Source organism: Hyalella azteca, unplaced genomic scaffold, assembly GCF_000764305.2.
Source record: "Hyalella azteca isolate HAZT.00-mixed unplaced genomic scaffold, Hazt_2.0.2 contig11450, whole genome shotgun sequence".
NCBI lineage: Eukaryota > Metazoa > Arthropoda > Malacostraca > Amphipoda > Hyalellidae > Hyalella > Hyalella azteca.
In genome coordinates this window covers 209,369-235,501 of record NW_025941449.1, presented here as the reverse complement: position 1 = coordinate 235,501, position 26,133 = coordinate 209,369, and the positions used below count along the sequence as shown (strand labels likewise).

General features: G+C 38.2%; 1 protein-coding gene across 1 annotated transcript; it reads right to left on the bottom strand.

Moving 5' to 3' along the window:
* Positions 1-665: 665 nt before the first annotated feature.
* LOC108672301 (hypoxanthine-guanine phosphoribosyltransferase) lies at positions 666-8,660 on the bottom strand. The gene is made up of 6 exons (XM_018159943.2): positions 8,507-8,660; positions 6,655-6,761; positions 2,781-2,967; positions 1,931-2,147; positions 1,207-1,283; positions 666-877 (listed from the first exon to the last, which is right to left on the bottom strand). Exons 1-6 carry the CDS (start codon positions 8,528-8,530, stop codon positions 818-820), a joined length of 672 nt encoding a protein of 223 aa, XP_018015432.1. The 5' UTR covers positions 8,531-8,660; the 3' UTR covers positions 666-817.
* Between the last annotated feature and the right edge of the window lie 17,473 nt (positions 8,661-26,133).

Below are 26,133 nucleotides of genomic sequence, written 5' to 3'. Positions count from 1 at the left end.
AATTATTGTTCATAAATTCTATTTTAAATTCTCGTTTCAATTATTAAAACCTCCATCCAACAGTAAGTTTGATCAACCTTACTCTGCGGAACTAGACTGAGAGGTGAGCTGTTATCATCGTGTTGATGGAATTTAAAGAAAATGTTCCTTTAAAAAGATTTTAACAAATATTTTCGTAGACTTTTTGTGCATTGGCCAATATTTAATGTAATGCGTTGAAAACACAGACCAAGAAATTATTGATATAGTTGAAATAATACAGTACGGTTGTCATTTTTATTACTGGTGTGTTCTGGCGTGCGATGTGAAAAGTATTCGCAGGAACTGTCCATGATGAATTTATTTACGTTTCTTAAATCTAAATTTCGGTGATAAGCACGCACAAATTAACCCACATATTTCATTATTAAAGCTCCTATTGCGCTGCTGATAATCAAGCTCGAATATTATTCACAAATCAGTCTATTCACAATTCATGTTGCAATAGAATTTCTGGCATCTGTGGAGAAATTTCAAATTTGCGAATTTAAATATTTCAACGAACAAATTTATCCGCCTCAATGACGGACTGACAGGAAATCAAGTAAGTATAACTGCAAAACCCCATATTTTTATTTAGGAATCACGATGAAGTTGCAGGAGAAGAAGGTAATGCAGAGGCCAAGGCTTGGTATCATTTAATGCCTGCATTTAATCTTAGACCCTCTACAAACGCTGTCCTATGTCAATAACTTCCACTGCGTGCTTAACAAAACATAAAATTAAAAGGAATGTATGGCATTTGCGAAAACATCAATGGTCGACTGTCCGGAAATGGTTACTTGGTCGCTGTTTGACGATATTTCTCTTTGCCGGCATTGTTGATGACGCAGATATGCTGAGGGCAGAAGAGACGGACATTAATAAATGGTTCAAATTTTCTCTTCCTTTAAACTAGTCAAGACCTGAGTGCCGAGCTCAGATGGTTTTCAATTTGTGTCCCAGATGCCTGTAAGTTTGATCCAACTTTTGTTATGAGTTGGTTTTTCATGAGCGAATTCATGCCTCTGTTAGCCGATAATGCATTTTTGGCCTCGAGAAGTTTTAACTAAGGCAAATTCTGTTGAGTGGTGAGCTACATTTTTAAATTTACGTGATGTCGAAGCTACCAAATCAGTGATATAATACAGTATTGAAGTATTGAGCAATATGATAAATGTTACTCACGTTGAGATCCCTGAAGTATTCATTGTAATCGAGCGCGTATCCAACGACGAATTTGTCTGGAATTTCGAATCCACAATCTGGAATAAAGATTATTTGTTTGTCGTAAATTTGCTCTTTCGTCTGAAATTCATAAAGATATACCTAATTTTATTGCTTCACTGATGGCAAAATATTAATCGAATATGAACATAATTTTGTCAGAATCTGCAAAATTTTGTTGTCACCTCTTCTTTTGGGATAGAGAAAATTTAAGTGAAAAACAATTCTACTTCCCTATATAACAGGGGACTCCACATAGATATTGTAGAACACAGAGGCTCCAAGTATATAATGCAACATTTTTAATTTTAACGGGAAACATTTGCTGCTTCATCGAAGTCTAAAACCAACGCCCACGAAGGTGATTCAACCTCTGTTCATTTTCAGGGACCAGACATTCGAGGATGATTCGAATTATTGTAATCTTGAGATAGGTACATGCTTAGAAATGGTGTAAGTCATGTTTCATGTCTTGATTTTCAATCGTTCTACCTCAACATAATAAATCTCAATCAAGAAAGTGTCAAAAACGCGGTCAGTGGAAATAAATAACTTGCAAGCTTTAAAATCACGAATCAGTCCAAATACATACCCAATATCTATAATTGTTCAATTTATTTTAATCCAGGTGTAGTTGGAAAACAAAAGACTTCGTATGAATGAAAAAACAATAGACGAAACTCACAGTCAGGCCTGAATGTAACGCCTTGGCCAGCTCTTCTCTTGACAAGCAGGGAGGCAACCTTAACAGAGGCAGGCTTGTGCTCGGCCAGCAGCTCGAGGAGTTTGATCATCGTGCGGCCTGTGTCGATGATGTCCTCCACCACCAGAATGTTGCGACCCGCGATGCTCGATAAGCTGTCACCGCCTACGATACGGATCTCCCCTGACGATGCATCGTTCTGTAAGGCGAAATTAAATTGGTGCACTACGAAGTTTTTTTTAATAGAAAGTTCAATGCAATGCTGTCTTTCTACATATATAATACGCTATGAGTTTCAAGACCTACTTATGAACTATTATTAGTTAATATAGGTAATAGCTACGTTAATAAACAGACATACTACGTCGCAAGTTTCACATTCTCATCGTAAGTGTCCAGACAAACTAAGCGAGTTTTATGACTCGCATCGTCATTTCTAAGGCTCGCTTTTTAAACGCTATATTGCGCACGCAGTGAGTTTCAGGATTCACAAAATGAGTTTCAAGACCCACATTGCCAGTTTCAGGACTCTAGTTCCAAGACTCACTAGTTTCATTGCTTACTGCGTTAGTTTCAATACCGTACTCACGATGTTACTTTCACAATTTGAATTCATAATAACCAAAACTTGCTTCCTAATACACAAAACTCATTTCGTACTTTCTTAAATCAACTTTGTAGATTGAAGAATCGCTCAGTAGCATCCAAAACTAACTTCTCGTGGATTTAATCGCTTCATGACATTCTAGGCTCACTCAGTAACATTTACAACAAACTTTATTTCATAACATTCAGGACTCGCGCTTCTTAATATTCGAGTTTGCAGACTCACTTCGTAACTCTTAAGTCTGATGAAGTCGATGGTGATGGGTACGGAGACGTGGCCATGGGCTCGGTTGAGTGCAGTGAGCTTGTCAAGGAGGTCGGTGAAGAAGCGGTAGCCGCCCTTCAGGATGCACACTGCGGTCAGCGGTTGATCCTTCACCGACTGAAAAATGTCTCTCGCTAGGCGCTCGATCCTTGAACACAGAAATATCCATTAGTGTAATGTTTGATAAATACTGTCGTGGGGGAAAATTAATAACTGAACCGAAAAATTCTCTTGTCGTATGAGAAAGAATTGGATACAGACATACAGTATAATGGTAAGCATTATAATATAGGTAACGTATAACGTCCACGTAACGCCATTTAATGTATCAGTTTAATCGAGTAGAGTAATTGGGATGGATCTTGCCTGACTTACAGGCGCTCGACTTCGGTAAGCGTTTTTATAACTTATATGCTTGATCCCAGGGCATGCTCATGTATTTGCCAATATTTTATGTATATATATATATTTTTGTAAATTCCATGTGGAGCTTATCCTCGAGCCATCTGGGTAGCCACTTGTCTTCAATAGAGCGAATTAAGTCAATATGTGGATTGTAACCACAATGTAATTTCCATCAATGAGGCAGATATAAACTTTAACTCCCGGGAAAATACCATCTCGAGACCGTACATTAAAGAATTTAAGAGGCGATATATAAATGAATAGTGGTGAAGATTAAATTTGAATAGATATGGACTTCAATTAGGGAAAAGATTAATCTCTCTCGACTGACGGTGGAGCATCCCATTGCGGGCGTCTGTCTTTTATACAGACAAAAACATAACGCTTACGATAAATAATGAAAATTAAAAAAAGACATAATGCAAACGATAAATGCTGCATAAATTTTCGATACTTACGAACCGAAACACTTACGAACCGAAAGATGCGATGTCAGTTACATTTATATCGTTTTATTTCTATCGTGTTATTTCCTTAAGGGGACCGGCTAACCTCCGGAAAAACTTCTACAGTTATTATCCGATCATCATGAAACTTCGCATACATATGCAAAATTAAGTCTTCCTCATAATGCTTGGGGACACAGAAGTGGTCCAGGGTGAAACTCTTGTACTCGTCAGCGATCTGTAAATGGAGTGAGAGTTTATTTTATCAAACTCTGTTCACTGATGAACCTGAATTATAAATCAGCGTGAAAGGGCGTATGTTTGATAGCGTGTTTTAAGTTACAATTTTTTGATTAGTAATTTTAGTTACAAACGAAGCCTAATGATAAATTACACAGTGGCCTTAATTCTCCTGATGCAAGGAACGTCGTCTATGTAATTCGTGTCCAGGCCTGGTGGCTAGGGTTATCTTCAGTAAACAAAGAGTTGAATTTTTTGTAAGAGCAAAGCCACTTGCCTTCAAATAACGATGTCGATACCATTTGACCGATGATTCGGTGATTCGTTGAATTAAGGCTAATAGGTTTCTCAGAAAAATGTGGCATTCAGAATACATGCATTTATCTTTTTGTTAGTGCGTGTTGAAAAATAAAATGTTAGGGGGGGGAATTGTGCCTGTTAAATTTCAGTTGCCAGGTTTTAATTGTTTTCATAACTTGAAGAGCAGTGCAGTAGAGGTGGAGCTCTGTGGGTTAGAACCTCTTACGGGGCCCAGCACGTTAAGTTATCTGCATGCAGAGCATCAATCGGCTAGAGAATGGGTGTGGGTGGCTGTTTCGAGGCTGTTAGCAGCATGCACCAAACTACCTATATATTTTTACATTATTATTAATTATTTCGTAGGTGAAGAATAAAAATGATCCCGTAAAAAGTTTAAAACATTACAGCTTTCGCAAGCTAAGCCGAGAAATATATGATTATTCAGCAAAATCACATTAGAAATGAACGAATCGCTGTGAATATATGTTGTTGCTGCACATCTAATGTGCAGTGAGAATAACCATGATCTATTGACTATGGAGAGTTAGTAAATACACGTCTGTTAGCCTAACAGTGTTAGGTGTGCTTAGAGTACAGACGCTCCAGAGCCTGGTTTTCTTGTGCCACGTTGTGCGCTTATATTCGGGTGGTGAGCTAATGCTTTTCGCGTGGTGAATGGTGAGCTTATGCCACGTGGTAAGCATATGGTTTTCGCGTGGTGAGCTTGTGCCACGTGGTGAGCTTATGGTTTTCGCGTGGTGATCTTGTGCTACGGCACAAGCGCTCCTACCCTTCAAGGTCACCAGAGTGAAGAACGACCGCGCCTGGCTGTCCAGGGTACACAGCAGCAGCCACAGCTGGATAAATCAACAATCAAGAACATGGTTCCTCTTCCCAACCATTTTGTGATTGAGAACCACTTAACACTTGGAGGTCCCGTACAGTCGCCGCGTACCACCAACTAATACAGCTCTTTCATTAGCCGCATTCTACGCGGTTAGTCACTAAATGCACTAAATATAATAAGAGCCTCAAGTAAGTGTAGAAGCTGATTATAAAGTTGGACGCTGGGACCAGGTGGAGGGTGCGTGTCAACAGTTGTAAATTGTTGCCAGATTATGGTTGATGTACTTGATATTTCCATGTTAGAAATTACCCAACAAAAATCTTCATCACCCTCAGCGAATAAGGCCTTCGCCGCCTCATCATCCTCATGTACTATCATGATACACGTACGGAATGGTAAGGAACCACTAATCCAGGTAGTAATCGATCATTCCTCCATAATGCGGCCACTGCAGTAGCCATGGTTGAACTATTACATTAGTATTGTTTCAACCATTGCAGTAGCCATCGTCTCTGAAGGAAAAAACGCTGAAATACTAAGATCGTTATCCTCAGAACGTAATCAATGGTGATATCTGCCAGTATTTTCAAAAGAATCAAGCTAATGTGTTTTCATGGGTCGAATCCGAATACATAAAAAAATTGTTTGTCATTGCAGGAGTTAAAATGTTTGATTATAGGTTTTGTCCATTGAAAATCATTATAATATTACATATAACGTCCACATAATGTCATTTATCAGTTTAAGGGACTAGAGTAATTGGGACGGATAAGACATAAGATGTCTTGCCTGACGTACAGGCGCTCGATGTCGTTAAGTGTTTTTTATAAATCGTTTGCTTCATCCCAGTTCATGCTCGTGTATGTGTCAATACATGTATATATGTATACATTTTTTATTGTAAATTCAAGGTGGAGTTTTTCTCGAGCCATCGGGAAAGCCTCTTTTCTTCACTAAAGCGAAGTCAATATGTAGATTCTAACCACAATGTAATTTCCATCAATGCAAACGATAAAGCTGAATAAATTCTCGATATTGCGATGCAAACACTTACGAACCGAAAGATGTGATGTCAGTTACGTATTTATTTCGTTTTATTTCCTTAAGTTCGGAAGTTGAGGTTGAGTGAAATAACTATGCAAGAAGCTATTCACGGCTCAGCATTGAGAAAAAATTACAAAAAATGTGGTGAATGCTATGTACTATAAGTTCACACCGTCGCTTCTACAGCTTTCGTTTGAGGTAACAGGTTTGTCTTGAGCGAGTTGGGACGAGCAGTAAAAAAACGGCGTCATTCTTGTTGCTAGGCTACCTGTAGCCGGGGAAATGTTTTTTGTCTTCAAAACTTAAAAATAATCCGGACACATTCACGGACAAAAATATTGATTTATTGTTTATTATCTACAAAATACATTAGATCAGGCTGTGTACATAATTAAAATTCACTGATATTCTTGTACTACTAAAGCTTATAACCCTATTTGTGGATACAATTATTTTATTGAGGGAAACAATAATTTTTTACTCATCTGGTCTCAAAAAAGCTATGATACTTCAGAAATAAGAGTTACTTACTGCGATCAAATGATCATCATACCTGTCCTGTATCAATCCCCACGGAATCATAATATCTTCCAAGTCTTCCTCATAATGCTTGGGGACACAGAAGTGGTCCAGGGTGAAACTTTTGTATTCGTCAGCGATCTGTAAACGAAGTGAGAGTTTATTTTATCGAACACTGTTCACTGATGACCACAAATTTGATTTACAGAAGAAGCCTAATGATCAATTCTGATGCAAGAACGTCGTCTATTTAATTCGTATCGAGGCCTGGTAGCTATAGGGTTACTCGTCAGTCAGTAAACAAAGAGTTTAATTTTTTGTAAGAGCAAAGCCACTTGCTTTAAATAACGATGTCGGTGCCATTTGACCGATGATTCTGTGATTCGTTTCAGAATACATGCATTTATCTTTTTGTTAGTGCGTGTTGAAATACAAAATTTTATTGATTTCATTTAGGCATCCACGGCGAAAACTTCTCCCAACATAATCGTGTTTAGTTGATTACTGTATCGATATTAACAAGAATGTTACATGATAATTTAATTGATATCATAGACGAGTTTCTGGGGTTACGTTATAGTATTGAAGTATACAAGTATACTCATGGTTTATACAAGGTTGTTAGGTGTGCTTAGAGTACAGACGCTCCAGAGCCTGGTTTTCTTGTGCCACGTTGTGCGCTTATATTCGGGTGGTGAGCTAATGCTTTTCGCGTGGTGAATGGTGAGCTTATGCCACGTGGTAAGCATATGGTTTTCGCGTGGTGAGCTTGTGCCACGTGGTGAGCTTATGGTTTTCGCGTGGTGATCTTGTGCTACGGCACAAGCGCTCCTACCCTTCAAGGTCACCAGAGTGAAGAACGACCGCGCCTGGCTGTCCAGGGTACACAGCAGCAGCCACAGCTGGATAAATCAACAATCAAGAACATGGTTCCTCTTCCCAACCATTTTGTGATTGAGAACCACTTAACACTTGGAGGTCCCGTACAGTCGCCGCGTACCACCAACTAATACAGCTCTTTCATTAGCCGCATTCTACGCGGTTAGTCACTAAATGCACTAAATATAATAAGAGCCTCAAGTAAGTGTAGAAGCTGATTATAAAGTTGGACGCTGGGACCAGGTGGAGGGTGCGTGTCAACAGTTGTAAATTGTTGCCAGATTATGGTTGATGTACTTGATATTTCCATGTTAGAAATTACCCAACAAAAATCTTCATCACCCTCAGCGAATAAGGCCTTCGCCGCCTCATCATCCTCATGTACTATCATGATACACGTACGGAATGGTAAGGAACCACTAATCCAGGTAGTAATCGATCATTCCTCCATAATGCGGCCACTGCAGTAGCCATGGTTGAACTATTACATTAGTATTGTTTCAACCATTGCAGTAGCCATCGTCTCTGAAGGAAAAAACGCTGAAATACTAAGATCGTTATCCTCAGAACGTAATCAACGTTGTTATCTGAAAGTGCACAATAATGAAGGTTGATGAAGATTTTTTGATCTTTTGCCGAAAACTATTTGATAAAATATCGATCTATTCAAGAGAACGAAAAATCTGCCACCTGCTTGATTGATAATAAATGACGAAGTCTTTATTTCAATGAAGCATAGCCATGTGGTCCCAACAAGCCAAGAGGAATTACGTCACCCACAGTTTTCACTTCTATACTGACAATCAGAGATAAGATAAGTGGCAAACACAGGCACAGTTCAAACGGCTTTAATCACCGCCAACTAAATGATGTCAATGCGCTATGAAGATCGCAAGCATCTAGTCCATGTGACGACTGTACCCCGGCTTCACGTATAGTAGTATCATCAAATGCACATAAATAGGAAGTTTTCTATAAACTCAAAGCTAGCAGGCTAATTATCTCACCTTTATATACGATCCTGGCGCCATTGTGAAATGATATAGCGGTTTAAGTGATGAATATCGAGCACAAAATATACAACTACCACCTCCCGCAACGACGCAAAGCGGCTTTCTGAGCAACTTGTCCGAGTGTCTCTCCGCCTGTCGAGCTCTGCTGGCAGTCTGGCACAGTTGTTGGACGGCGGCTGGCTGGATGGCTTATCGGTGGCTGACGGACCTTCAAGCCTTCTTTTCGCCTTCAGTCAGCGAAGTCCTCGCCTTCACAGCCGTGTGAATTACATAGAGATTCACTCTTGAATTTAAAAATATCATTAATTCACAAAAGACTTATCACGTATTTATGCTAAAAATATTGACAATTAAATGCTACACCGGAGAAAAGACGTTAGACGGATATTATTTTCCCAAGATGACGAGTCATAATGCAAATATTCAAAGTGTTTGCAAAACGACGGAAAATAAGATCTAATTTTTTTAAGACAAAACCTGAACTTCAAGAATATTTAAGACACAAACTGGTATGACCTTGAAAATTCTGAAGCTGTATCCTGCAAACGGAATAATTTTTCAAGTATAATAATAAATGTCTATTAAATTTTTTCGATCTGACATGAACGTAGCTTGAAAAAATTTAACTCGGTGCTGACTGCAGTTAGTGACTGAGAGCACATCATGGATACTCATGATACTCTCATGGATCATGAGAGTATCATGGATACTCGGCAACGTGAAGTCACAGACAGACAGACGGACGGACATGACGAGCACAATAGCGTCTTTTTTTCATAAATGAGAAAATGCACTAAAAATGTTCCGCAGAAACTTAAAATTTGCCTTTATAAGAAGTAAATGATTTCATTGATGCTGAGCATTGATGCCTTCCTAGAAACTGACGGAAACGTGCGTGTTGCTCGATGAAACACGACGCTTGAACTTCGGACGTGACCTGCATTTTCAGGCTGATAACTGAGCCGAACTATTCAATGACCGGCGTGTAAACACGCCGACAAAAGAAATATTTATTCATATTGTAAATAATTGTAAAAATTTGTGGGTTGTGTGTGTGTGTGTACAAAAGAAATATTTATTCATATTGTAAATAATTGTAAAAATTTGTGGGTTGTGTGTGTGTTTGAAGAATGACGCCAGAAATATATAGGGACTGTTCGGGCGCGTATCCAGAAGATACTTGGCTATTGAGCCGCGATATTGCCAACTTGAAATTTCATTCAAAGTAGAAAAATAGATAAGGATTGGAGGAAAGGGAGAAGAGGATTTGATCAAATGTTAGGATTTTATTTTGTAATTGGCGAATGTAAATTTAATTTAGTAGATGCAAATTAGTTTTTCCTATATGTTGAAACGAGAGATATTTGGGAGTCCGATCTTCTTACATTCTAGTAGGTAATGTTGCTTAAAATCTTTTTTGCCCGACTGCATGGGAGGAAAATATATATAATATACAGGAAAGCCCGGCTCTGCCCGACACACATGGTCCTTTGAACATGAGAATCTTGTTATTCCAAATCCCGTCATTCAGGGCCTCATCATCTCTAATACAGTTCACAATTATGAAACTAATTAACCTTAATAAAGGAAAACCCTGCACAATCTCACATTTGGCGCAGAACTTCCATTCAAACCTTTCTAAATTTAAAGGATATTTGAAATTTAAACCTACCTAAATACACCTTAAATTTCAATTTCATAATGAACTCTCCCCTCAATGTATTAATATTATTCTACAATTGAAAATAAAAACCCCTGTATGTATTTTTTTCGCATGATTTCAAACACATAATCTTATAAACAAATAGGTATATATAAAGATTTTATTGCACTGCAGTGTGAAAATACATAAAGCGCTTTACTGCATCTATATTAGAAAGTCATACAATTTTAGTGCTCAGCTGACTGTGGAGTAAACCAATTTCAATGCAGCCATGCACGAAAAAATACTGTTGGAAAAACCTGTTGCATGGAGTACTTCGGAATTTGACAGTTACATAATTTTCAATTTACGGTCTCCCAGTTATCTTTTATCTTGGAGCTGTTAAACGACATATATAACGGGAGCTTGTGTTTCACGAAGAAGAAATGTTTGAGGTTTCTTTATGTTTTTATTCTATTTGAGCAACTACTTCTACACGAGCGCTACCTTTCAGTAATAACTCTTCATGAGACCTTCTTATGATAAATATGACTCTGAAGAATTATATCAGCCTAAGTATTGCATATTAAACTCATTAAATAATGATAAATTACATGTTTACATAATTATTTAGTAATTCGTGAAAAACTATTCATATATGCATCCAAATCTCAATTAACCAGCAAAATACATGAAATAATAATTATATATTAAGAAATTCTCCTCTGACCCGTTTATGCTAGCAGGGTAATATATTCATCTATTCCATTCAATGGCAGACTCCAGTAGGCACAGTGAACATTTGCATTTCATTCAAAGGCTAAATGAGCGTCTATCTTTGAAGTGTCGGCAGCGGCTGCTCCTTTAGTTCGGGCGGGCGATGGGTGTGGTTCCTTATAAATCAATTTTGTTAATTATGGACCCTTTAATGCGAATCTTTTGGATTAAAATTCTTGTCTGTTCATCTTGTTAACTCAACAACAGAATACAATTAATTTATTGGAATTATCAAACACTCTACGCTCCCTGTGACTAACTTTAAATAACTGCGCCGTTATTAAATTCTTGCGATAATTGAGATGAAACAATATTTACCGGAGACCCTACTGCCTGATATCGTTGCCCGTTGTAAACTATTGTTCATAAAGATGTCATACGAGCGACGTTTTAATAAGTAAAAAGAACAATAATATTGAATCATAGTAGGTTCTTATTTCATAACATAAACCTCAACCCAGGTTATATATGATATATATGATATGCTTTATTTTTATTACATGAATTTTATGTGAGTTTGTTAATTAATTAGGAAGGCTTCGTTGTGTCTGAATCCCCCAGACATGGCGCTGCAATCATTCAAATCACCACGCCCAACTCTTCATTAAAATTTACTGGGCCCTAAAACCTGTACAGTGTACAATCAGGAAACCTTGTTGAGAATCATGGTCGCAATATAGAGGCGACCATGCAGCGGCCACCCGTTGAAGGGCGTCCATCATTATCCTTTTGTCAGGGCATAGAGTCCTCTGATCCCGAGCCGCGGAATGGGGCGTCATGTTCAGCTAAATGATTCGTTATTAATTAATCTAGGGAAAAGGAGTGAAGTTTTTATTTGTTGAACGATACGCACGTAAAACTTGTTCTGGATTTAGTTACTTGGATAAAAAAATGTTAGGTTCTTGCCCAGAAAATTGTTATTTATTATTCACGTCCTATCATCTGACTCCGAGTAACTGGTTAAATAATCCAACTTCAACATAATTTTCACTAATTAGGAACATTGAGCCGTGAGGGAACTGGTACCAGAGCTGTTCCTGCTCACCAGACAAACACATTTCAAGTCTTCGTTGTGTGTTGACTTCAAAATTAATGCTTTAATGTTTGATCAGTTGGTCTCAATAAGTCAGCTCATCAAACACGTCGTGCGGTAAATCTGAATAATCATCGCTTCTCTTCGATTTCCGAGTTGTCAGGTGCCAGGTAGCGGTGATCCATTCCCGAAATTTTGTATTTATTTAATTTTGACAATCTCCTGAAGCAAGATGAGTAACTTATTCATATTAATTCAAGTAATATAATAAAATATATTTATGCATTTGTATTTTCTCGTATATATATATAAACGGTCCACATTTTAGGTCGTATAAGATTCGTTCGCAGCTAAATTTCGCTATTAATAATTTTGCACAAATAAGACACACGATCGAGATTACAGCGCGTACGAGACACGGAAACCGAACGGCGACCGGAGAGTTCAAAGTCAACTGCTACTAAATGCTAGGTCACGGATTGATGCAGGCCTTGAAGTTGTTTTGAACGTTTCGTTTTAACCAACTTATGGAGTTTTCAAGATAATGTTTACTACATGGATTTAGACGCTAATATAATGAAAACATTAGTGTGACGTTAGAAAATAATTCTTTATGAGCTATTACCCACTCTAGTAAAATGCTCTGTAATAAATCCAAACTCATCTCCGAATTCAATGATTTCAGAATAATTTTTTTTCCCATGAGCTATATTGGGGTTTCCACTCATGTCCTTGCATGTATTCATTGCGGTGCTGCTTCAATCTGCCAAAATTCCAAACTTTACGATGAGGTCCTCTGACTCTATGCATAACTAACGGTCGACATTAAACTTTGCCGTAGAGATCGCATAATCTGACACTCGTACATTTCTCGCAGCTTTTAGTTTGCATGCATGAGCTATTTTGCATCCCATGACACGACTTCACGAGGAAAAAATTAACAATGCCATTTCCGACTAAATCGAAAACTGAGGTACGGTCCAGTGCAATATTGATGCTATGATTGCTGTAAGGGAGAGCTTATCGTGCATGAATAATAATCGAAGTGTGGCGGTTGTCTTCTACACAAAAGGAGTTCTCTGCCGAGCAGGCAGGGGCCAAGGGCTGGCATTACGCGTATTTATTAGAACGACGCGCATGCATCAGCTATGGAAGTTGGATAGACGCAACCTGGCGAGCATTAAAAACACCCTGTACTGAGTCACCTCTACACACTTCGGAGAAGTCTTCTGAAGCGTGTCGCACCCTGTCATCGATGAAATTATGCGATATCGGACAATATTTCGGAGCTCTTGACCACAGAGCACCAGGAAGTTGACTGAACTACATCATAATGAGTTATTGTGTGAGTGAAAGTTGTTATTTTCTTATGAGTTGTAGGTACATTACATCAATCATTTTATTAGGTTAGGTTAGGTTCCTATTAGCTTCAAAGACGAAACATTAATTAATTATCGTGGCATCGTAGCAGATGCCATTTTTTCGAGTGTCACGTACGATACCTTGAACAATTGTCGTGGCAGCGCAACAGATGTTATTCCTATTAGTTTCACGTACGATACATTGAATAATTATCGTTTCCATTGCGTTTCCATATCGTTGCGGCATTGCGTTTCCATGTGGAAACTACTACCTTATAAATTCTTCTTCATTTGCACCTTCTTTCAAGACTACTAGCATTTTGTAACTGACATAGCGATAAACGAGCGTCTCAGTTTCTTGATATGTTTTCAGGTCCTTTCTCCTTCTTCGTTTTTATGAGAAGCTATCACTGCTTATTTCACACACGACACCTTGCGACCCTTGCGTCTGATGACCGGATGATTTGAATGATTTATGCACATTGATTCGCCGGAGAGCACGAATGAAACAAAATGAGACCATTCATTAAGAACGAGTTGTGTCTGAGGTTACGCAGATCTTCGTAGGTATAAAGCCTTTTTTGGAAAATCAATTTAATTGAGGAAGAGAGAAGAGGTCTTTGCTTATCGGGATAATGAAGGTCAAACGAGAGGGATAGAATGGTGTAGAGAGAATGAGACAGATTGAGGTGGAGAGGTCAGAAATGATAGCAATTCATTCTGTTTATCTTTCAATTAAGTCTGAAAATTAATTGATTATGGCATTTTTTTCGACTTTGACGAACTAAATTTAGGTTGCATCGTCTCGGTCTGACAAAATATTTTTTGACTTTCCTTGACGCTGTGCTGTAGTTTTTTTTTGCTCAAATTATTTCACATCATGACTCATAATTTCTGCATGTAAACAGAAACCCCGCGCACATTGCAACCATTATCAATATTTTCGTAGTGGTTCTGATAATAAACAGAAGCCCAAACTCCAGCACCGCTCATTGTACAGTTAACCGAATTAGACGTTTCTTCATTTAAGTGGTTATCGACTATAATTTTTCTTTGTGTATCACATTTTCTGCGTTCTTTATTTTAAGGGATACCGTAGTAATTGTAGTTGGGGAATAAAGGATGATATTCCAATAGAGATAGGGAATTCTAGACGTAGCAGGCAAAAATATTGCAGATTTGGAATAGCTTGTAATAAACTTTATGAAAAATAATAAACCATTAGGAAGGAAAATTGTGCCATACTCCGCGGTCTGCACCAGTTTGGAAACGTCGTTTGGTACTAACGGTGGTGGGGTCACCCAAGCTTCGGCCAGCCGTAAGCCCGTAATTATAGTACTTTAACGTAGACCCCAACAAAGGCTTGCAATAAAAGACACTTCAGAAACCACTCTCTTGAATATGTAGTTCCAAAACTCTCATTGACACTGTGGGTTCAAATGCGAGACTGACGATGTCACGGACTATCACCTTCAAATCTAACTTCCGCATTTCTAGACTGAAAACTAAAATTACAAAAAATACAAAATTTTGAAAATACTAAATTCTAATTCTCTAACAACAGAAATTTGAAAAGGACAAACATTTAGTCGAGATTGTTCTAGATGAGCAACAAGAATAATTTGAGTCTTGTGACTCAATTTATTCATATTTATTTATTAGTTTGAGGGCAAGTCTTGTGAAAAAATATTAACAATAAGGAGAGATTGGCAAGGCAATGATGAAATAATTGGCCTGGTTTATGAAAAATTACAGGATGGACTACTGGAATATGAAATGGAAGGCTTTGAATATGAAAAATTAGGCTTCTGCGTTTGGATTGATATCAAAGTTCTACATGTTAAAAATTTTAAATTCTTGATAAATGCAAGATAGGTGTCAACCGTTCGATCGCTGATGATGATCGTTGCTCTTAAGGGCAGTATAATATTAAATTAGTGTTGACTCTGTTGAGGCTCAGATGAGAAGACGACGCTCGAGTGGCTTAGTTAAGCTGGGTATTCTAAGGCTTAGAATACCCAGCTTTAAACCATGAGTGGATTCTCTTGACTTGAGTGTACATATGTGAAAATCTATGACATGCTTGGTGTATAACTTCTTGATGTTGACGACAGAATGGCATGTTGAATAGGTTTGAGAATAATTGTAAGGCAGTAAATATGCGGGGTTCAGGTACATTTTTCAAAACATTTGTGATAGGCGGTCATTCCCTCGGTCCAATCTTTCATCCAGGGTTGAACTCGTCGGAACTGAAAATGAGCACAAAACTAAAACCCAAAACTAAAACGAAATGCTGCCATGAAAATAGTCACACAACTCGTTTCACTTCCACTTAATACTTTGACTTGATTCAATTCTAACAACCTGAATAAGTTCAATTAATTTAAGTTCAATTCCAACAACTTAAAATTAACTTTATACTTGCTGCTTGACCAACGGTTTATTGTGCATTGCTTGCAAATCGGTGCAAATATTGCTCCTTATTTCAGTATTGCTCGATGACGAATATTATATTTTTCAACATATATAGTGAAATATTATTACGAGTGCAACTAAATAATTGCTACTCTTAGAACACAAAAATTAACCGTGGTCTATATAACCTCTTCTCAAAAGACTAGGTGATGGTAACAGTAAGAGAACATTTTTATCCCCTGGCTGGGTTTCTTGAATTCAATTACAAGTTACGTGAATAATCAAATTGGACGCAAGCAGGTGAGAATTTTTGCGACGTTATTACGTTATGAATACTTGCATTCACTTGTCTGGTCAAATGCTAGTGATTTCCAGAAAGGTGTTATTTTTATGGCTGTAACTGTGAGGCCTTTTGGTCTTATTTATGGCTGTTATTTAGGTGTTATTTTTATGGCTGTAACTGTAATGGACTTTTACCTTCAAGTAGCCCTGCCCTGTTCACTCGTTCCGAACTCGACCTACCTTGAAGCGCCGGCAAAATGCTATTCTTTTTTGACAGGTAAGCGTCCCTGAAGAGGTGGATTGGTCCTAGCACACGTTCATTGATGTGTGTATGTAGACTGTAGAGTGAGTTTCTGGCCAGACACTTCTTTATTGTCGCTAGCAATAGCTTTTCGGATGAAAAATGCATACGTATTAGTTCTAGGGATTGCAGCTGGCGAACGCTCTACAATTTGTGCCGTCACTGCAGATTGCAAGATGATTTACTGGTGTGCGTGCGAAGGAATACCTAATGACAGGCTTGACCATCCCCGCGATGAAGGACTTCCTTTGTTAGTGCCTTTATTATTCTTGACAGCAGGAAGCGTGCCTCTTTTATCCTTTGAGATGAAGTCCCTGTCACAATTGTCTGTATTTCATTTCGAACTGATATTGTTGAAGTTTTGGTTTAAATGATAATTGTTCGTCCAAAAATTGGCTCTAAATTAACGTAAACGTGTTGTAAATTTATTATTATTGTGAAGTAAACTTGTAAGAATGCTTTAGAGAGCGTTATAATCGAGATAAGAGATTGCTGAAAGGAAAGGAGCAGTATATGACTGTAGACTTGGGGTCAGCGTTACGTGTCTTGCGCATGTGTCTTGGTAATCGGAACATTGATCATATCCAGTTTATCAAGTTCCCTCAAAATTAAGCAATAAAACATTAATAATCTATAGAAAAGTAATAATGATATACATATTGTTTCGTGCAATTAAGTGTTTTAATTTGCCCGTTTGTGTGGTTTACTGGTCACCGGAACTGTATGACTGCCACTATATCCACGGCAATGTCAAAGATAAAAGTTTCCCCATCCATGATTATTCAATACTGGATTAGGTTGCTAAATATTTCTCTACACTGCTTGAAGTGGGTGGATTTGGATGACCCGTTTAGATGAGTCAACCGCGCGATTTTTTTTACTCACTTGCGCCATTTGTGAGTCATACTGACCTGTTACTGTACCTTTTTACAACACTTCTCTTTAACTTCACTTCTTGTTGTTTGTTTGTTTTTCTGTCTGCTACAAATCTTAGAATTGAAATTCAACACACTTCTACCTTTCCTATCGATCTGAAATTTTGCACACTTGCGTAAAGTTGGAGACAATGTATGAATCAATTGACAGAATAAATAGTATTAAAAATAAAAAAATAGTAATTTCTTTAATATTAAAAAAATGAAAAAATAATTTTGTCTCTTACAAATCTTATAACCGATATTTAACACATTTCTACCTGTCCAATCGATCTGAAATTTTGCACACTTGCGTAACGTCACACAAAATGCATGAATAAATTGACAGAATAAATAATTTTGAAACTTTAAATTTTTTATGTGAAACAAAAATTTAAAAATTAATTTTCTTTAATATTTGAAAATAAAATTTGAAATTCATTGTACATGTGTAACACCGGAGACACTGGATTCTTTAGAAGTATTGTCTTAGAAAAGTAATTTTTAAACGCATATTATTATTCCAGGTATGACTCACTTGTATCGTCAAATCGCTCTGACACCCATGCAGATGCTCCCGGGTCGCCTGCCGAAGACCACCACTGCCCTGGATGTAATGGACCATCATGATTCCTGCCTTCCGGAACGTAGCCTTCAAACTTCAACCGTAATTACGTAATTTAACGATGCCCGGAAGTCAGATTCGATCCACGGCCTGGTGGTGCACGGCAGGTTCTATGCGAAGCCGGAGGAAGATAAAGCCGAGTGGTTCACGGCTGATTGGTGGATGTCCGGAGAGATCCAAGGCGTTCGATTCAGGTCTGTACGGATATACACTGATGTCCGGGACACAGATATATCTTCTGTACGGATATACACTGATGTCCGGGACACAGATATATCTTCTGTACGGATACACACTGATGTCCGGGACACACTGATGTATTCTGTCCGGATACACACTGATGTCCGGGGCACACTGATGTATTCTGTCCGGAACGGATACACAAAGATGTATCTAAAACGGAGCACTGATGTATCAGAAAATTTTTAGAATAGACAATCCACCTCAGTTTTTCGTGGGGAAAATAAAGTGGAAATTACATTTGTTTTTCTCAGAATTTATTCTTTTCTGTACAATAAGGTCAATATATTCACTTAACTAATCATTCCCATAATACCCGAGTTTTTAAGAGTCCTCAAATTATTTGATCTGCTTTCTATAAATATTTGCAGAATTCTGATAATAAAAAATTTTTAATTCACATTGACTTGTTTTTACATTAATCTGCCTCCAAAAAGAACAGAATCCATATTTTTTTAAACGAGGCAAGTCAAGATGCCTAAAAAAGATGGCTGACGTTGGAAACGGACAAGGTATCAGTAGACAAAGAGTTGCAGTGAATGCTTTTAGGTTTTCTCTCTACAGTTGAATTTACAATCATGTTGAGGTAAAACTTAATTTAGATTAATTAGAATAAGATTATTCGTAATAACTGACGTTATTGATACCATTTACTAAAGAACTAATTATTTGGTAAGAATTTTCATTTTCATGCACTTCACACAGTTTTTGTCTATTCTTACTTAATATTGCCATTTACAGCATAATTGAATTGAGTAAACTTTTTTTAAGGGCTTCTCTTTAAAATATAGTTGAATTCTAAAAGGCTTCAATGCGGGCGGAAAAGATTAAAAGGAACTTAATAAACATAAATTGATATAATTGGAAGAGAATTAGCATTTAAGTCGATTATAGTCCCACAAACTTGACTCCTCCCATATATTTGGTCGCCGAAGATTATCCTCATAATTTGATTCCTGCCAGGTTAACGAGAACAAAAAATTCTACTGGCATTTAAAAAGTGGCCTCGTCCGCGATTTCCGCTTCCATCAGACAATCTCGCCAAAATTCTATTTACGGGAAACTCTGACGTCACCGCGCAGTGCTGCCCTGCTATTACCGTAAAAGTTTAACTGGGCACCTGGAGAAGAATCATCCTCACACGATCTTATAAATTATGGCTCTATTATCGTCGGCCTATGAGCGGCTTACGGTCGGCCATCGAAAGCTCGCCTATAATTTAGAATTTTGTGTATGGCTCGCGCTATCCTCTTATCGCGCACCTGGCGAAGCAGAGCAGTGAGGGCGCTTAGCGCAGCACTTAGCGTCGCTCACGAGCCTCCAGCGCAACCTATGAGGGTAATGGCTGATGTGAGGGGACGCTAACCCTATTGAAGGTGATGGCTGATGTGGGGCGACGCTAATTCTATCGAGGGTGATGGCTGATGTGGGGCGACGCTAACCCTATTGAGGGTAATGGCTGATGTGGGGCGACGCTAACCCTATTGAGGGTAATGGCTGATGTGAGGGGACGCTAACCCTATTGAAGGTGATGGCTGATGTGAGGGGACGCTAACCCTATTGAAGGTGATGGCTGATGTGAGGGGACGCTAACCCTATCGAGGGTAATGGCTGATGTGGGGTCGACGCTAACCCTATTGAGGGTAATGGCTGATGTGGGGGCGACGCTAATCCTATTGAGGGTAATGGCTGATGTGGGGCGACGCTAATCCTATTGAGGGTAATGGCTGATGTGAGGCGACGCTAATCCTATTGAGGGTAATGGCTGATGTGGGTCGACGCTAATCCTATTGAGGGTAATGGCTGATGTGGGGCGACGCTAATCCTATTGAGAGTAATGGCTGATGTGGGGCGACGCTAATCCTATTGAGGGTAATGGCTGATGTGGGGCGACGCTAATCCTATTGAGGGTAATGGCTGATGTGGGGGCGCTGGTATAAATGACCCGTCCAGAGGTCAAGCTCAGAAACGAATGTGACCAGCACTATAAAGAACTTTTATATTAGATTGAAATTTCTTTTAAGCCTGATTTGTCTTCCTTTCGTAAGCTTTATATTTAAAAATTGAAAGAATTCCATCAGTAAAAATCTCACGAAAGGAAAAGATGCAACCAGTTCGCCCAGCATTCATTGTTCAGCATGAAACGTGCATTCATCACAGCCGTAGAATATAATTTTCATATAAACATGCTTGATTGCCATGTTGCATTATTTTATGAGGCATACATGGCATTCATTCGCACCGTGAGCTTAAATTATTAAGAACCGTTTTACTAACACATAATGCCCTAAAGAACCCTTTTATTAACACATCATGCCTTTTATTTTCCAGATTTTGTCGCCTGAGTGGCGCCTCGAAAAAAGTTCATCATGATTGGTATGGTAATTTATTCACTGAACTCGAGCTTCCTGATCCACTTATTCTTTGTACGAAAAAGATTTTTTGATGAAGATGAAAAGGCCCGGAATTCAGAATTCTCTTGGGTATGTTTTTCTGTGGAGGCTGTCGTTGATAGAAGCTTTCTGAATTATGGTCAAAGTTTGGTGGGAGTCTGCGTGGACGGGTATAATATTAAATAAGCCTACACGGTTCAGCACGATTGATGGGACAGCGCTGCCTTCTAAAAACTAAAGGATGCCCTCAGACCTACCAAATCGACGGGAAAACCTTCGAAAATAAAGCTCCACAATTCGGCGGCTCGGGTGAAAAACTAAGGATGAGGCTCGCGGGTGATGCCAGGGTGGGCAGTTCTTTGAGCCGTGGCAGCGGCCGACGTCTGACGAGCCTGTGAATGCTGCGCGTGAGATATCGCCTTGACCGATTGCTGCTTCTTCAAACAAACTCTCGTACTTTATGAAATAACAAACTCTCGTAATAGAATTTTTTATGTGCGTATATATGGGTGGAAAATATAAGCCAACACCTCATTTAACTGACATCCAAATAATTACTTCCGTTAATTATGCATAAACTCAACAAACAAACTCTCGTACTTTATGAAATAACAAACTCTCGTAATAGAATTTTTTATGTGCGTATATATGGATGGAGAATATAAGTCAACACCTCATTTAACTGACATCAAAATAATTACATCCATTAATTATGCATAAACTCAACAAACAAACTCTCGTACTTGATGAAATAACAAACTCTTGTAATAGAAAATTTTTAAAGTGCGTATATGGATGGAGAATATAAGTCAAGACCAGTTATAACTGACATCCAAATAATTACTTCTGTTAATTATGCATAAACTCAACAAACAAACTCTCGTACTTGAGGAAATAACAAACTCTCGTAATAGAAAAATTTTTAAAGTGCGTTCATGTATGGACAATATAAGTCAACACCTCCTTTAACTGACATCCAAATAATTACTTCTGTTAACTATGCACGAACTTAAGCAAAAGCAAGGTGCTAATGTAGATTGGATCCTCGAAATTACAATAAATGTACTTAAATACATTGAAGTACTTGAATACATTTTCTATAATTTTCATGTTAGTTCAAATATTATAAGTTCAAATAAAAAAACTATCCACACAGACGTGAAACTAAATCATATTTCGTCGAGCGCCGTTCAGTAATAACCTAATTAACGAAAGCTGTGATAATTACGTATCATATAATAACATACAACTTCCCTACACGCAAAGTTTACTGGTCGGTAATTTAGCAATCACGCTAAGCCGCACAAATACGGTAATACAGAGAAGCCATGATGCATATCGTCCCCTGCATAATAGACCGGTCGTGTGGCACATTCACGAGCCCATCTACGAGCGGTAATAATCCCCATTATTAATCACAGATAATTACCTTCTACATTCATCACTACGTAAACGGGATGGAAGGGCTTGCGGCGGCCAACCGTTGGCCGTTTAGCGGTTTGCCTATCAGAGTTTTTCTGTAGAATCGAGACTGATTTTTTCTTATTTTTTTCATCAGATGTGGAAGCCATTACGCTTGTTTTTGTTGATGCGTGCCCGGCTTTGTTCCATGACCGCGCCGCTGAGTAAATGGGTTGAGGCAGATTCATTGAGTTCTGTCAGAGTGAGCCCTCCCTGACTCAACGAGTGATATGTGAATGTATTGCTTTATAAGAATTTTCTTTACCAAAATATTTATATTTCTACATGCACCCAATGAGCCTCTTACACTGCAGCTATTATTATCAAAGTGCATGTTTTATCAGTAAATATCAGAGAATTCGTATGGAATTCTCTGTTCCAGTTAATATGTATTTAATGTTTCGATATTATTAAAAAAACTAAATTTCAGAGTTGATTTGACTTTTTCTTCCGTGGTATTACATTGAATTGCAGCCCTTATTGCAAAGAAAAACATAATCAAAGTTTCAGATGAAATTCTCACGCTACAAGAAAATATTTCAAATCATGCGGTACTGTTTTTTTTCATTCGTAAATTTTCTAAGGCCTTCCATATTTTTTAAGGCTTCGTATTTTGATAATACGAGTGAATAATGAAACCATGAATAATATGAGTGAAAATATGAAACCATGATATCAAAGAAATGATATTAATAACTGTCCACATTATTCACAGTTTTTGGGTACACTGCCCCAACATATGTAAAAACTTCCTTTTCTCGGAGCCCGCTCGTTTTAGAGCAGTTAGGAGAGGGATCGTAGCCACTGCCAGACACTTAGAATTTCTTTTGAAGCCTCGCACAGCAACCACAGGGCCATCATGCCAGGCTAGCAGTTGCCAATTGAGCGGCCGCCGAAAAGTTGTCTTTATTTCACATTCGGATGTAGGAGCGCCGGTCAAAATGGACCACAGCTCTACACAAAATGACATTTGAATGGCAAGCAAAACACAATAGGCCATCCGAGAACTCGAGCCTTATTTATCCCACACAAAGTTTGTATCCGCCTCAAGTTTTTGGGTCTTAAGTTCAATAGAAAGGATTTCCGTGTTGCTCTTTGTGGAGGAGCGCGAACCAAAACGCCCGTCAAATGCGCCTCTTCCTAATGCAGCCAAGCTTGGCTATACTTGAACTCATCGCTGTTTTTGGCCGAAAAAGTTATATTTTTTTACAAATAGTCAATAGTAAACGATAATGTCAAAAGGGTAAAAGTTGCACTTACTTCTTGTGCACGTACGGATCAGTAGGACTAAAATCATGCGTTCAGGAAGTCAGGTTTTAAAATCGAATCGAATATCGTCCGAGCTTTATCATGCTGCGTAATCATGTTTTATTGTGGTTACGCCGTACTAGTCTTATACAAAAAATAAGATTTGAAGCCAAGGTAATATTCCGACGCATGGGGGATACACGCCTAAATATGTTATAATCATAGGTGGGCAGTAGCGCGCTACATGTAGCGGCCGCTACATTTTCAGTAGCGGTAGCGGTAGCGCCCGCTACATATTTAAGTAGCGATACGAGGTTTTGCCACCACAGCGCTACCGCTACATTTATAGATAAAGCTTTTAGATTTTACTTAATAGTATTAAATATTATTTAAAAACCAGCATGATACATACATAATATAAATTACAGAATAAAACTGTAAGAAAGATTTCGATGTAATGTTGTCAACCTCAGCCTGTTACTAGTGTCAACATGTTTGTTGTTACTTGTTAAGTTGTTACCAGTTACCACTTACAGGTATTTTTCATGTTTCAGTTTGCTTGCAGTTATTTTTACACAGTTATTTTTATGTTTCACTTTCCCTACATGGATGTCTACTTTAATCTTTTACTTTTTTGACATCCATGTAGGGAAGGTAAAACATAAAAATAACTAACTTTTATTTACTGTCTCTAGCCCGTACTAGTTCGGTTAGGTTAATTGCAATAAAGTTGCATTGATATGTTTTGAAAATGCTTCATTATCATTAAATGTTTATGAGTAAATCCCAATAGCAGAACAATAAATATTTAGGGATTTCCAATAATTTTGGCCATTGTTATAGCGGCTAATGTAGCGGCGCTACATTTTACTGTAGCGGTAGCGGTAGCGCTCGGTACAATCTAGTGCAAGGGTGTAGCGGTAGCGGTAGCGCCCGCTACATTTAGAGCATGTAGCGGTAGCGGTAGCGCCCGCTACATTTAGAGCATGTAGCGGTAGCGGTAGCGCCCGCTACATTTAGAGCATGTAGCGGTAGCGGTAGCGCCGCTACATTTCAAAGTAGCGCTGCCAAGCTCTGGTTATAATGTTATGAGGATAATATAACTTATGACGAAAAGAACTGGTGAAAGGATTGAGGAATATTGAAACATTATTTAAGTAAAGATGCATAAATTTGCTTCCTAACCGGATAATGAGCACAGAAACTCTCACGCGTCCTGCCAAAAAAATAACGAATATTTGAAGTATATTCTAAGTTCAGCGTCAGCTTACGATGTTGATTACAGAAATATCGGAAGGGTTTGGGCAGTGGGCATGGATGAAGGTAATTGCTTAGCATCTTGAAGTCATGGACTAAATTTTTGATGGAAAAATTTCATCGGACAGTTAGGGCTCTGTTCCACTGATCCTCGACGACATTGCAGCGCGTGGTTTGGTGGCCTTGGATTTCGTTTTTTATATTCGAGTTCATAAGTGGCGTTGCGACGCAAAATATGTTGAACTGATTCTGCGGGATATTGAACCTAGAGTTAAAATGGGCTTAAAATTTTTTTAATCTTAGGCCATATGGTTAAAAAAGGATTTTGGAGAACTATTAAAAATCTCTTACTCATATTTTGTAGGTTTGGTTTCTCGTAGCTCCTGATAACAAACAGCAGTAATGAAATTAAATAGGGAAATGAACACTGAAAGCATATATTTAAGTTTCGAATCTTACCCTCACTCACGAGGGAATAGAAAAAAATAACAACTACCCGTATAACGGTTTTAGCGAACTTGGCGTGGCTCTTCATAAAAAAAACAAGTCAGCTCCCGTTTTCTTGGTAAGACACAGACTTTGTTGCGTGATTATCTCTTGCTGGGCAATTTGCATATCGTTGGATCTGGTGCATCAAAAAGAAGTTTGGGGCACAGGCAGGGACTTGGGAACAAACTTCTCTGCGGTTCTTTCAGTTCAGCCACGAGTTGGGCCAAGTTTCTGGGCACAACGGAAAGGAAAAGATACCCGGAACAGTGGAGGACGAGTGCTGGAATTGTTCTTTAGGCATTTGCAGGGATGGAAGGAAGTCTTCACTCGAGACCGTGGCTGCCCCCTTTATTTGAGCAATATTTTAGTAGTCCGACCTCCGACCGTGCATAACAGCCGCGAGTGATCCGCCTTTGTGTTTCATCCGTGATCGAGTTCCAAGCATGTAAATGATATTTAAAGCTCGCTCCTTATAATTAGGAGCTAAATTGACTAATTTATCTCCTTATCTTGCAAATTTTGATCGTTGAGTAAGTGAGATAGAGTTCGTTTCATAAGAAAAAGATATAAATCGGCATTGATTATATAAAAACGTTGATTTTATGCAAATAAATTTTTACCCTTATTTGTTTGAAATAAAAAAAAAAATCAAACGTTTATGCTCGAATTTGCGAGGAATTAAATATTTTAGCTTAGCCTGAAGGAAACAAAATTTACAAATGAATGCTTGCCGCCGAAAACATGTGCACGAGTTTATGTCGATGACCTCTTCGTCAATGTAGTGAAAACATAAAATTCTAGTCCTGATTTTGATTTAGTTTACTAAATCTAGTCGTGATAATGCAGGACTAGAACTAAATCTAGTTCTAGTCCTGCATAATGGTTGTGATTTCAACATTATTAGTTAACTGACTGGCCCGGCATCGAAAATCCCTGCAATTATATAATCACATTATCCGGAATAGAGTTTATCAAATAAAATCATTAATGTAGTTTCTCATTTATATGTCACTGTGAAACACTATCGTTGATCAAAAAATCAACGATAGTGTTCTATCGTTCTATTTTCGACCTATTTTAGAAAAAAATTTAATGTTGAGCTTAGCAGGCAAAGGCTGGACTTGAATGATTTTCGGAATAGGCAGCTTCTGTGAACAAATAATTATTTATCTGTGGTTTTATG

Bases quoted from the DNA above. Each gene is read 5' to 3' on its own strand.
- LOC108672301 (XM_018159943.2), bottom strand. From the start codon at position 8,530: ATGGCGCCAGGATCGTATATAAAG. The intron at 2,148-2,780 runs GTGAGTCTGCAA...TTCGCCTTACAG, and splicing joins TCAGACTTAAGAGTTACGAA to AACGATGCATCGTCAGGGGA. The intron at 1,284-1,930 runs GTGAGTTTCGTC...TCTTTATTCCAG, and splicing joins CGTTACATTCAGGCCTGACT to ATTGTGGATTCGAAATTCCA.